At 39.0% G+C, this 14,821-nt stretch overlaps 1 protein-coding gene across 1 annotated transcript in view; it reads right to left on the minus strand.

Moving 5' to 3' along the window:
- Positions 1–398: 398 nt before the first annotated feature.
- The window catches only part of c1qtnf12 (C1q and TNF related 12), a gene marked incomplete at its 5' end in the record, with an annotated part of 31,164 nt that continues 16,741 nt past the window's right edge, over positions 399–14,821 (minus strand). The window contains 6 exons of the mRNA XM_079802039.1: positions 399–1,686; positions 3,733–3,811; positions 7,042–7,135; positions 8,727–8,835; positions 10,816–10,997; positions 11,157–11,268. Coding sequence (XP_079658165.1) covers positions 1,588–1,686; positions 3,733–3,811; positions 7,042–7,135; positions 8,727–8,835; positions 10,816–10,997; positions 11,157–11,268 — 675 coding nt within the window. The 3' untranslated portion in view covers positions 399–1,587. The remainder of the gene's footprint in view (positions 1,687–3,732; positions 3,812–7,041; positions 7,136–8,726; positions 8,836–10,815; positions 10,998–11,156; positions 11,269–14,821) is intronic.

Genomic DNA, 14,821 nt, shown 5'->3' on the forward strand with positions numbered 1-14,821 from the left:
AAACCACAGATCTTGTGGAAGAAACCTTGTGTATGTGCAACTTTGAGTGTAATTTTTTTTTTCATGTGAAGTTCTAAATGACATTTAATGACAATGTTAAATGACACTTCAAATGATTGGATTTCAGAGATCACTCTTTAGTGTGCCCAGGTGCCATGCCACCATCAGTCTGTCAGACTTGCACTTGTTTGCCAAGGTATTTGAGGTATCCTGGATTATTTACAATGCAAATGATGCAAAGAAGCATTTTCCACACTACCGCACCAAAGAATATTTTCCATGAGCTTCATCGTGCAGCATCGGGAGTACGTGCTGCCTGCTTTATCGAGCAGAGAATTACGAACGTTAGCAAGGATTTCAAAGCTCATAAAATTCATTTAGAGTCAACCGCAAGCATGCCCAGGTGAATAGATATATTTTACATTTATTGAATATACTTTCATTTCCATTACACCACAATACAAGCAAATACTGTATGTTTAAACAGGTCTGCTTACATTATTTTCACTTGTATTGAGATCTACTGGAAGGCTAGACGCCAATTAAAAAAATAAACCTATTTTAATTGGCAGATACATTTAAACATAAATAATTTGTATGGCAAATATGCTAATATACGTATATGTGCATCTTAATTTCTGTATTTTCTGAAGTTAATTTAAAAAAAAAAAAAGACATTTGGGGAAAAAAGGAAGAAGAGCGACACATCTCAAAGAATATAGTTCCATGGAAACATGAAAAACATTCGGATGACGTATTTGGCATTGCAGTAAACAAAATGAAAACTCAGCAGGACTCTAACATGTAATCGATCATAGCAGTAGTTTTCCAAACACACACACATACACACGCTTGGATAAACGCTATTGTTTGGGACTGTTAGCGATTGAACGTAAAAATAGACTGAGTCATCCATCTTGTTTCTTTTCTTGTATTTGGCTGTTTCCTTCTTTTGGCAGAGTATAATGGAAAATCTGTTCTTTTATCAATAATAAAGTCACTACAACATGCTTTTAGGAGCTCCATAGTAAATAAAAACTGTCTAGCTTGTTATATTAAAAAAATACAGGCATGTATGCATAAAAGTAGGTTTGTATTTTGGGTAACAACTGCAAAAGATCATAAAATCCTTAACATAAATCCAAAATATAAATCCTTAGATTAGCTCTTGTATTGTAGGAAACCTCCCATCATAGAAAACAAATTGTGTATATAAACACTGTATATAAACACTATTAATTAAGAAGGGCATAACACAATGTCAAAGTACAAAAATCTCTTTGTATACATCTATAAATCACAAAATAAGAGTAAAAACAGTGAGAAATGATCTGTCTGAAGAGGTAAACCTCACTGTAGACACATGAGAAAGGCAGATGTAGATCCACTGTCCTCGGTAAAGTCTTTCAGTTTTGCATCCAACTGTCTCTGCTTTGTGGGTATTAATATGTCCATGTCTCTTCCATGAACAAACCAAGAGCTTTGTGGCAGTCATATATTGTCTCTTGAGGATATCTGGTGCTAGTCCGAAGAGGAGCAATGCAGTCATATGTGGCCTGCCAGATATCGTCTGGCTGTATAACAAGGCTATACCCCCAACAACATGCCCATGAAATCCGAACCGTTCTGTACTGTGATCGATGCTCCAGCTGCATTGTCCACAAATATGGAGGTGTACTGCCCAGCCTGTTAGAAAGAAAACAAAACGTGAATTGCCATCTGCAACATATTTATATATTTCTATCATTTCATCGTTCTGGGTGGGGGGGTTATTCAGCAAGATATTTAGCAGTTATTTTGTTTGCTTGTTTTTACCAATAACTGACTAGGCCAGGGGTGTGTCCATTCCTGCTCCTGGAAGGCCAGAGTTCAGCTCCAACCCCTATTACTCCCACACCTGAACCCACTGAAGGTCTAAGGCATTCTAGAAACTTCCAGGCAGGTGTGTTGAGGGAAGTTGGAGCAAAACTCTGCAGGACAGTGGCCATCAAGGACCGAGTTCGGACCCCCCTGAATTAAATAAGCTGCGTTTCCACCGCAGGAACTTTCCCCAGGAACTAGGAACTTTGGGGTGGTACTCAGTGTGTTTCGACCGCAGGAACCAGGGTCTAAATGAAGTTCCGGGTAAATATTTCCCCCTCCAAACGGCCCTGCTCGCGAGGTAGTACTTTTTCAAAGTTCTGGAACTTTCGGGGGTGGGACTTGGGCACTGAACATGCTGATTGGTTGAGCTCACGCAGCATTTTATTTCAACCGGCATTTTTAAAAGTCTTGCGAGGTTCGTTCTGCGTTCAGTAAATAACAGTCTTGCTCTTTCTGTCCGATGGTGCGCGTTCGTCTCAGCAATCGCATGGCCAATCCGTAATAGCTGATAATAACATACGTTGTCTTATTTTAAATCTAGCTTTACGAGCTTTCAGAATACTCTATAGTATCAGTGCTCATCTCTTTTCCACCGTTTTGTTGATTACATATTTAGTAAACCACATAACTAGCAAAAGCAACACTGCTTGCATCTCCATCATACTTGTTATTGTTGCAGACAGTATCGCACAAAAATTATTATTGTCCGTCGGTGACTGGGAGGAGCAGCCGTGCGCAGTCCCACGTCTCTGGACTAATTTGCCTAATCTTCACAGTACTTTAGACCGCAGTGGAAACGCAGACAGTAGCAGGTCTGGGGGAAAAAGTTCCTGTAAAAAAAGTTCCTGGTACAAATTGTTTCCGGGTAATTTCGGTGGAAACGGGGCTATAGTAAAAACTGAGCATGTCACACCAGAACGGAGCTAGACTGGATGTAAGGCTTACTAAAACAATGTTTACGTAAATAGCTATTTAGATATTGATTAAAGGGATAGTTCACCCAAAAATGAAAATTAGCCCATGATTTACTCACCCTCAAGTCATCCTAGGTGCATATGACATTCTTCTTTCAGACAAATAAAATTATTATATTAAAAAAGTCCAGGCTAATCCAAGCATTATAATGTCAGTAATAGATGCTCTGTTTTTGAAGTCCATAAAAAAATGCATCTGTCCATCAAATAACGTGCTCCACACGGCTCTGGGTTGTTAATAAAGGCCTTCTGAAGGGAATCGATGTGTTTGTGTAAGAAAAATATCCATATTTAAAACTTTATGAAGTAAAGTTCCAGCCGACCGCCTTCCATGGAAAAGTTGAAAGTGCCTTCTCGCAATTCAAGATGCGTACGCGACGTCTGATGAGCGTACCTGGTAACGGAAGCCTTATGAACGGCAGAGGCACTTTCAACACTTTTTCCATGAATTGAATATGGAAGGCGACCGACCGAGACTTTACTTTATAAAGTTTTAAATATGGATATTTTTCTTACACAAGCGCATCGATTCGCTTCAGAAGGCCTTTATTAACACCCTGGAGCCGCATGGAGCACGTTATTCGACGGACAGATGCATTTTTTATGGACTTCAAAAACAGAGAAACTATTACTGCAATTATAAAGCTTGGATTAGCCTGGACTTTTTTAATATAACTCTGATTGTGTTCGTCTAAAAGAAGAAAGTCATATACACCTAGGATGACTCGAGGGTGAGTAAATCATGGGCTGATTTTCATTTTTGGGTGAACTATCCAATTTAACATTATCCAATACTTTGCATGTACTAAGTGAGCCATTTTTTCTTTGGAATAACTTTGGAGTTTCTTAATGCTCGTTTTTGGTCTTATTGTAAGTGATTCATTTCAACTCTTACCTGAAGTTCCAGCAGTCCATGGACCGATACTGTAAAGATCTTGCTGTTACTCTCAAGGCCAACAATCATTTCCAAGGATCTGCAAAACGGTATAGAAATAATTATGAGCGTCACATGATTAATTTGTAGACTTCACGAATTAATAAACGTGTTACTTGCCATTTCTTTGTAATTGTTTTTGATATTTACTACTGGCAATTTCTGAGAGAATTCTGAAGTGACATCTGTTAAATCATTCTGATCACTGAACTAACTCATTTCAAATACTACACTTAAATGCAAGTTATGTGACAGTTCACAGATTCTCATGTCCAAAATCAGGAAGCACTGCATAGGTTAGGCAGGTTATTGTATTGTATTTTATTTTATCTTTTTTCTTAATTAATTAATTTTTTTATTTAATGTGAAAAAGATACAGTAGTATAATTGGGAAATAATTCCATTATAAATAATTTGTACTCACATTTTTACTGATATGTTGTGTAAGTCATGGCACAGCGTTAAGGTTATTCAAAGAAATATCAATTTATGTTTTGTTAAACATAAAAATATAGGCTATTGATAAAAATTTCTAATTCCTAAAAAATGCATAATTTCCTTTTGAAGGTCTCTATAAGATCTATCCAGCAATACATTTTTGAATTATCCTTCAGTACTGATGCTAAAACCAATAGGGACCCAACAAGTCAAAGGTGGCGGTAAAGGTTACTAAGGTGACAAGGACCAGCCTGAAGGTGAGAGGACATTTTTTAAAGGCCTGCTCCACTTTAACACAGGAAATGCCTTGCTGGTTTCCACAGAAGTTTGAACAGACAACATGCTTTACAGCCCATGCGTTACTCACAAAGCGCAAAAAAGCGCTAACGACCAGCAAACACTGGAAGAGTTTATCCAGATCTGCCACCCCCATTCCCTCCTTCCCCATCTCATGTACCCCTTGTAGTTTTTTTCTCTCCTTTCTTTCAAGTAAATTCATTTTTGTTTGATTTGTGAAAGAGGATTTTTATGACATGCACTCACACGCTTAAGCCACTGAAATAAAAACCACATGCTCTGAATGCAAAAAGGAGCTCAAGAAAAATACTAATTTTCATCATAAGCTATGTATTCCTTTGAGTCATGAGTCATGAATTTATATTGATGTGGATGTGGTCTGTGGACAACGGGTACGAAATCGAATGTTAATAAATAGACTACTTGAGGGTAAATTAGACATAATGTAATCATAATAACTTTCCTAGCAAAATTGCTGGTGTCAGATTTTCTCCTAACAGAACTTACACTGAGTCTGACAGAAAGACCTGAAATCACAGAAACTTTGTGTGGCCGGTCAGAACACACTAGAATTCTAGCACATTAACTCTTTCCCCGCCAGCGTTTTTATTTATTAATTTTTTTTTAAGTTTCCAGCCACCACCAGCATTTTTGAAAATGTTTACAACATTTTTATGGCCCTCAGTTTGCTATATGAATATCTAAACATGTAATATATCAAAAGAAAGAACAGAGCCCCTGCTTTTAAACAAAAAACATTTTGAAAGAAAAGATGAGAAAATCGAATTTTTGTCAAAGACTACAACATGTACATAAGCAATGGGCCTATTGCTTGTTTCTGATTATTTCTGAGATTCTGTACTCTTTCAGAAGATGCGTAATACCGTATAACATTGAAAACATTGATTGCCAGACAATTCCGTCAATGACGTGGAAGCGTTGTGTCATAAATGATGAAAAATGATCTCAATGGTGGGGAAAGAATTAATTACTGTATAAACAGTTTGAATGATTGATTAATTAATTCATCCAACATGGCTACTTCTCTCAAGAGCCAGGCCAGATATCAAGAAAAAAAAAAACATTCCAAATTTTAGTTTGTTTGTCAACAAATATACACTATATTGCCAAAAGTTTTGGGACGCCTGCCTTTACATGCACATTAACTTTAATGATATCCCATTCTTAATCCGTAGGGTTTAATATGGAGTTGGCCCACCCTTTGTAGCTATAACAGCTTCAACTCTTCTGGGAAGGCTTTCCACAAGGTGTGGAAGTGTGGAGTGTGTTTATGGGAATTTTTGATCATTCTTCTAGAAGCGCATTTGTGAGGTCAGGCACTGATGTTGGATGAGAAGGCCTGGCTCGCAGTCTCCGCTCTAATTCATCCCAAATGTGTTCTATCGGGTTGAGGTCAGGACTCTGTGCAGGCCAGTCAAGTTCTTCCATACCAAACTCTCTCATCCATATCTTTATGGACCTTGCTTTGTGCACTGGTGCACAGTCATGTTGGAACAGGAAGCGGCCATCCCCAAACTGTTCCCACAAAGTTGGGAGCATGAAATTGTCCAAAATGTCTTGGCATGCTGAAGCATTAAGAGTTCCTTTCACTGGAACTAAGGGGCCAAGCCCAACCCCTGAAAAAAACCCACACCATAATCCCCCCTCCTCCAAAGTTCACACTTGGCACAATGCAGTCAGGCAAGTACCGTTCTCCTGGCAACCGCCAAACCCAGACTCATCCACCGCATTGCCAGACAGAGAAGCGTGATTCGTCACTACAGAGAACACATCTCCACTGCTCTAGAGTCCAGTGGCAGCGTGCTTTACACCACTACATCCGACGCTTTGCATTGCACTTGGTGATGTAAAGCTTGGATGCAGCTGCTCGGCCATGGAAACCCATTCCATGAAGCTCTCTACGCACTGTTCTTGAGCTAATCTGAAGGCCACACCAAGTTTAGAGGTCTGTAGCTATTGACTGCAAAAAGTTGGCGACTTCTGCACACTGTGCGCCTCAACATGTGCTGACCCCACTCTGTGATTTTACATGGGTTGCTGTTGTTCCCAATTGCTTCAAATGGACTTATTGCACAGGTGGCAACCTATCACGGTACCACGCTTGAATTCACTGAGCTCCTGAGAGCGACCCATTCTTTCACAAATGTTTGTAGAAGCAGTCTGCATGCCTAGGTGCTTAATGTTATACACCTTTGGCCATGGAAGTGATTGGAACACCTGAATTCAATGATTTAGAGGGGTGTCCCAATACTTTTGGCAATACTGTGTATCTTCACAAGACTTTTAATACAGTGCACAAGTTGTATGGACCATTTTATACTTTTATAGTGGTATCCTTTTTAAGCTTAAAAGCTTAGTCTCTATTCATTGTAAGTGCATGAAAAAGTAGTAGTATATTCTTCAAAGATTTTCCTTTCATATTCCACAGAAGAATGGTATGAGGGTGAGTAAATGATGACAGAATTTACATTTTTAGGTGAACTATTCTTTTAATCTGAGACCAAGCAAACTTACGTATATCTGTGGCAGAGGGATTCAATGCAGATCAAAACTCGGACATTGTCTCTGGCTCTCAGCTGGTTCTTACTTCTCTTCACCTCAGTGTGGTCTGCAAGAAAGTACACAAAGTAGAAAAAATTATATATTTCCTGACAATACTTTTCAGACATGCACTACAAACTGTTGCATGAAGAGTAAAGGCTGTTGAAATGTTGTTTGACAGAGCTTTGTATCTGGAGCACATGATGCCACAGCCAGTCATGTTTGACCTCCAGCCGCGTCTAAATATTGGTCTCTTCTATAAGTCTGCAGTGGATTTGTGAATTTGTTTGGGGATGTTGATTTTCTGCCACAGTCTACTGCAGAGAGCCAATTCCTTTTCCCGGAGCTGCATGGCGGCGCCACAGCTTAGAAGAGTTTTGCATTCAGAGTCCCTGGGGCTTATTTCAGTGTAACTCAACATAAGCATTGCCTCTGAAACGATGGATGAAGTCAACAGGATCACTGGACCCCTTTTTAGAGCATCAACCAACAAAAACAAAATACGCTTGTATGCTTTCAGGCACGGCACCAATTTTTTTAGCTTTTTAAACATGCAAGATTGTGCAAGACACCCTAAATCTCAGCAAACAAATGCAGCACGGTTGGAATGTACGTTACAAGGGAATGCAATCCATCTGTTGAGAATGTGCCAAGTCTGAAACACATCCATTACATGATGGCACCTTCTGATAGAGACGACATTGAAATATTAATTTGTACTCAATGGGATTTGTGTTTATAGCCGAGAAACAGTATTTTCCATTAATCTTCTGTATTTGTCAGACAAAGCCTCTATACAAAGCAGTTTTAATGTATATATTTTTTCCATATCCATCATACTGTTCACAAGGTTTGGTTAAGGTATGGTAAGCTTTTTTTAAAGGGATAATAATTCACCCAAAAATGAAATATTTGTCATCACTTACTCACCCTCAAGTTGTTCCAAACCTGTATGAATTTCTTTCTTCTGCTGAACTCAAAAGAAGATATTTTGAAGAATGTCAGTAACCAAATATTTGATGGGCCCCGGGAAAAAATACGTCAATGGGGTCTTGTTACCGACATTCTTCAAAATATCTTATTTTTTTGTTCAGCAGAAGAAAGAAACTCATTCCACAAAACTGAAAGCAATAAGAAATGTTTCATACTGAATATAAATTAAATATTAGAATCATTTCTGAAGGATCATGTGATCCTGAAGACCGGAGAAATGGCTGCGGAAAATTCAGCTTTGCCGTCAAAGGAATAAATTACATTTTGAAATACATTCAAATAGAAAACAGCCGGAGTGAGCACTTTTTTTTTTATAAATAAATAAATACATTTAACTGAATGGTAATGCTGTATATATAATTACAAAATATATCTTAATAATATTATTAATAATATATTTGTATTATTTATTTTAACGTTTACTTGGTACATCCATATATTCGGTGTATCATCCAAACAAAATATAGCTTAAAATTTTACTGGTAATCGCACCCATGTTCTTCTGTTTGAGCTTAAAGAACAAATGATGCATGATTATTATCATTATTCAAATCGATTATTATCATACCCCCAAACCTTCATATCTCACAGTGAAAAAGACAGAAAACAAAAGACGAAAGACAGAATATTTACTGGGTGAGGAGAACCTTTCAACCTTTCCTTACCAATATGAACATTGGCAGAGAACTGATAAATTCCAGTTACAGGAGCTGTAAATCGGCCAGTGGACTGATCCATCCCTGTCCCTCTGAGGAAGGCACCTTTGGCAGGAGGCTGAAGGTATGAAACAGGTGAGAATTATAGAGGGCTTACCATGAATACACCGAATAACCATTTCTCAAACATCAACACCGTTCACTCTCTATCTGAAAATCATATACTTAGCTGACTAGCCTTCCAAGCATCTCAAGAATATGTTTTTCAGCAGAATTCTTGCTCTCCACACTCTAATAAACTCACATACAAATCGAAGCATCCCACATACAGCATTAGAAAATACACCAGTTTTAGGGCTCAGTTTGGGAGCACATAACCATTAAATGGCTAGAAATATGTAGACATCTGCCAAGAATCCTCCGATTCTGTTTTTGATCATAACTGCACACTGCAGCCATGCCAGACCACATTATTCTACATTACGCCTCCAGAACCCACCAAGAGTTCCAGACTCAGACGCTTTTATAATGAGTCCTCCGATTAGTGTGCTAAACACTGTTCAGTTCTGCCGTTTTTTTGTGCTGTCAGCTTTGAACACATACAATGAATGCCTTTCATATACATGTCCGATCCAAACAGATATGTCAGGAGAACGTTATTTAATTTGACATGTATTTCTACATTGGATGAATAAAACTTTGCATTGACGTTTACAACTGTTATTTCATCCATTTGACAGCTTTGAAAGACTATATGATCCTAATTTCTCTTATACGGAAAGTAAGAATCACATATCCTCAGATGATCAGCAGATTTAAATGCTCATTGGAGCATTTGTGAGTGAATGTTACATTACATTCACTACTTTAATCAATGGAATTTTTTCCTATAACTGCTGTAAAGAACGCTTAACAAATAACATGGATTTTCGTGTGTGTCCTTGGCTCATCAAAATGCCACAGGATATAGCTCTTTTTTAAAACAGCACGCTGTTTTAAATGGTGGTGTCTATTTTTATACACACCACTCACTGGTCCAAAACATCACACAGAGTACCTTTTGTACACCACCAAGAAAGCAATTTAGCACATTTGAAAAGGGATATTTTTTTAGGAGGAGGGTGGCTGAGGTTCTGCTTGATTGGCTGAGTAAACGTTCGGCCAATCCAGTGTGTCGTCACCAATGTGACAAGAGCCAATCATGAGGTTACTATAACAAGTGTCCTTAATTCAGTTGTGTAATTAAAGCTTATTGGGTGGGGCTATCTGTTTGATTGACCAATGGCAGACAGCGTCACCAAACTGAATTTTTGCCATTCACTTTGATGCAGGATGCAGAAATTACACACTTCAGTTCGAACACACACATGTTGGAAGCATTTAGAATTGGTGTTTAGTATTCTGTAAAACTGTCACAGTGAAGAAGCCAAATGGAAGGATGACAAAATAAGCCAATTTGAAATTATTTGCAACAGACTGGAATTTCTTACGTTCTGGCGAAAGCTGAACCCGCTGCCACAAAGAGACGATCACATGTGCACTTTGGAAGTTGTATCATTTACTGTAAATGACTGTTTTTCTAAATCACTGGAATGCTCATTCAAATTGGCATTAGTGTGAATTTGCTGCTCCACAGTTTTATAACACCTTTTGTTTGGGCTTCAACACTAATATGGTCGATGTACAGCACACGTCTAACAAACCAAATCATAAAGGTGAAATTGTTCCAGTGGTTTTTGGATATTTTAATAAAAAAAATGATCACATATATTATTATATTATATTATGTTTATATTACATATTGTGCCTTTAAATCAGCATAGTTACTGACAGGTTGTTCGTATGACACATGCTGTTAAATGTACACATTGTAATTTTTTACCACATTTTTGTTTGTTTAGTAATGTTGTTTAAAATAAAATTCAGGGCAATTATTGGATTGCATTTATGCCATCTCTAAAAAAACAGTACATTTATAATTCCCATTCCTATGCATAGTTTCTTGGCCCTGTATTAAATAGTTTTGGCCAATAAATATACTTGATTAACCCGCAATTGGCTGATGTAGCTAAATGTTTTGGACCCTGCAGGCACTTACTGTCTGAAAGTTCTGCAACTCTGCCAGAGTCTTTTTGTCCACGACGACAGGGCCTTTGAGTTTGCAGTGAAAGGCTTCCTCAATTCTCCTGTAGGAGGTCATACCCTCCAGGGTAATCAGAGCTGTGGGCAGCTGACTAGGTTCGTTAGGCCTGTCCACTGCTGCTCGTCTCTCTGTGGCCTCTGTTCAAGCACATCACAAGGAGAAACATCACTGAATGCAGTCAAAATGTCCAGATAGCCCCTCGATTATGAATATGAAACATGATGGACGTTTTGTGAAAATGTCCATCATAAAACCTTCACTGGGATTTACACGTGTTGTGTATTGTGGGTCCTCACCTTTGATCATTTCTTTGAACTCTTGCAGCAGGACCTCTTGAGTGACCTCTGCCCCAGGGGATCCTGGGGGTCCCTGAGGCCCTGGAGGACCAGGAGGGCCCGGGGGACCAGGCTGATAGTCAAAGAAATATAACTGTTATATAATTTATAACAATTAACTCAACCTCATCAAGGCTCAAAGTTCTCAAAAGAGCATCTCACTTTATGTAATGACGTGTTACAACTTGAAATGTATTAAGGAATCTATTATGCAACACATAAATTATACATTACAATTTAATTCTCACTTTCTAAAAAAAAGGATATCTGCATTGAATGGCTCCATTAATGGTTCTCGCACATGCATGTGGACGGAATACTATACTAAAATACTCTGACAGAACTTCCTACCACAATATCACTACTGAATCTACAGCAAACAACAGACATGACCAGTGCAGTCCAATTCCCAAACGAATTAGAGTTATTTTTATTGAATCAAAAGCTGTCGAAAATAATGGATCAGCCAGATTTAATGAATAGCTCAAAATGACAAGTTACTCAACATTTCTGACGTGTGATATGTCTACAGTTGTGCTTGTTAGTTCATATCAGCACCTAACGATTAGTCTCTAGCTACCAGTTGTATTAATTGGCACTATATATACTATAAATATATGCAATGTCTTACACAGTAAGTCATGTTGGTAAGCAAGTGTTGGAACAAAAAATTACTAAAGTACAAAAAAGCATGCACATCCCCTAAAATGTCACTGTCACTGTGCTTGGGCAAAATGACAATGGGCCCTATTATACACCTGGTGCAATGTGACAGCAGGCGCGACGCAAGTGTTTTTTGCTTGTTTCAGCCCGATGCAGTTATAATTTTCACATCCAGCGCCACGTTGTTTAAATAGCATATGCAAATCTGTTCGCCCATGTTCGCTGGTCTGAAAACGAGGTGTGTTCAAGAGCATTGTTGGAGTGTTGCTATTTTTTGAGGCAACTGAAAACGCCATTAACCAACAAAAACCTGGTCTAAAGTCAATAGCGCAGTATTTTTTGTGTTATTCAAAGGGCGCGTTATATCCACCTATACTGCCCTACAAAGGCTAATTGCAGTAACTACGCAAACACTGAAACTGAGAAAAATGGCTTTAAAGTTTTTACACCAGCCAGTCAAACATGTTGTGGGTAGATTAGTGGTAATGCATTCATGTATTGCCTTCTTAGGAAGAAATTTTTTATAGATAAAAACCATGACCACCGATGTGATCTTTGACCCCCAAAATGCAGATACTGCACTCTGCCTTTGCGCTGCGCTCGTCCGGTTGTCCGGTTGTCACCTGCTGACTGGCGCCGCTAACTTTTAGAGTAACTTTGTCTAACAAGATAACTTTACCAGACCCAGCAAACTTTTGAAGGAGTAACCCCTGTCAATACAATTGGATTAGCTGCCTGAAACGGAGAGATGTCCGAATCAACAAACACCAACGTGATTAAATCGGATTATCTTTACGTTATCAGAGGATATATTGCCTTTAATAGAGCAGCACAGGTAAGTCAAAATTTGCTAGCGGCTGGCTAGTCAATGTTAACTGATTATAAAGCCGGCAGTTGCCTTATTATGAGTTATTATTTTGCTATCTTCCTTACCAGTCTTTGAATATTTGCGTTTTAACGCGAGTTCAACCATCATATGGCTGCGGGATTGTTTCTGTGTGTTACGATCGGGGCAAACCGCATACAATCCCCATTCGCGACAATGCTGAAACCGCAGTATCTGCTGTGTCAAAAACGGGGAAACAAAGCTAGAACGCAGTAACATCACTTACTGCGGTTTGCCTTGGTATTGGCTTGGATTTTGTAGTTACTGCAATTTTGACACGCTCGTTTCTCTAAAACTGGACAAAATTGAACCAGCAAACTTTGTCACAAGACAGAACAGATGTCACAAAGCCCATTTCAAGTCTTAACTCAATTTTGACCAAATGTGTAGTTACTGCGCTTTGCCTTTGGACGGCAGTATAGGCGGGTGCACAACGCGTGTACACTCTGCTTATTATACACACCGGGACGCGCTGCAGCATACAAACATTTTTAAATATTAAAAATAACAGGATTCCTCTCTGGAGAAGCCTTTAGTCTTTCCGCTCACAAATTCCGCCATGTAAATAGCGAATTCGCCATGGTGCAAGCGCAACTGGCTTTTAAAGGGAAAGGGAGATGAGACTCTGATTGGTTTATTGCTGTAATGTCTAGTGTGTTGGTTCTGTTTCATGCTCATGTTCTTATCTTGTTTTCTCACTGTCATGTTTCCTGGTTTTGTCATGTGTTCCTGTTTGTCATGTGATCCTGCCATGTGCTCCATTGTCATGTGTTTACGATCGCAACCGATGCAACCGATCGGCGGTGGTGCAGCCACTCTAGAGAAACTGCACCGGCTGTATTAGCCGGCTGCTCTCGAATCGTTCTCGCGGTACTTTGATGCGTCGTCGCTGTCTCAAGTCGGACAAAATTTCTAACTGGCATGCACTGCTTCAAGTCAGCCGCGGATCGATCTGTGCATCGTTGTATCAAGTCGAACAAGCCTGTTGTTATTGGTTGGTTTAGTCATGTGGGTTCTCAGTTCAGTTTTGTCATTGGTTTTTTGTCTTTATTGTTCACAGGTGTGTCTTGTTAGTCATTAGTCTTTGTGTATTTTATGCTGCCTTCACGTGCTCTCGGAATTATCGTAAATAAGAGTTTCCTAGGTAAAAATTGCACATGAACGCCCTCCACTTTCGAAATTTGAATGGGATGAGCTTGTAATCACGACTTCAGAAGTGGGAATTATCACATTTCCGATAGCACGTGAAGGCAGCATAAGCCCTCATGTTTGCCTTGTTCCCTTATCGAGTATTGTTTCCTGTAAACCACTGTTGGTGAGTCGGTCATGGTCATGGTCATGGTCATGTTAGTTTCTAGTCAAGTCTGTTCATAGTCAAGTCATCGTTTGTGTTGTATCTGTTCACATCTGTAAATAAAACTGCACTTGGGTTCATCACTTAAACTTGCCTCCAGTGGACTATCCGTTACAATTGCACGTTATGCCCAAAACACACCCATGACTCATTAAGAGACTAAGTACTTGTGTGTCACATGGTGTTTTGGTGTTGGTTCATGTTTCATGTGTTTAAGTTCATCAAGTTTACTGTCATGTTTCTAGTTTGTCTTGTCCTTTCAGTTTCCTGGTTTTGTCATGTGTTTCATTGTCATGTGACTCCCATGCCCTCATGTGATCTTGTGTCTTGTCCTGTCATTGGTTCATTGTTTAATCACTGTTCACAGGTGTCACTTGTCTTGTCATTAGTGTGTGTATTTAAGCCCTCATGTTTGCCATGTGTCTTTGTCTGTTTTTGACGTGGTAACCCGTTGGTGGTGAGTTTTGTTTAGCCATGCCATGACTTTGTTTTATGTTTTGCCAAGTCTTTGTTTTAAGTTTTGTTAATAAATGCTGCACATGGGTTCAAAACACTTGCCTCCAGTGGATCTACTTGTTACATTGTGCCTGGTGCGCCGACCGTTTTTTACGCCATTTAAACAAGCAAAAGTGGATTGTGCACCTGCACCATTAAAATAGGGCCCTCTATGTTCAAGAAAAAAGTTGTTCCACAACAACTGCACACAAATTTTCACTTAACTTT

Source organism: Gobio gobio (genome assembly GCF_949357685.1).
Source record: "Gobio gobio genome assembly, chromosome: 21".
Classification (NCBI taxonomy): Eukaryota; Metazoa; Chordata; class Actinopteri; order Cypriniformes; family Gobionidae; genus Gobio; species Gobio gobio.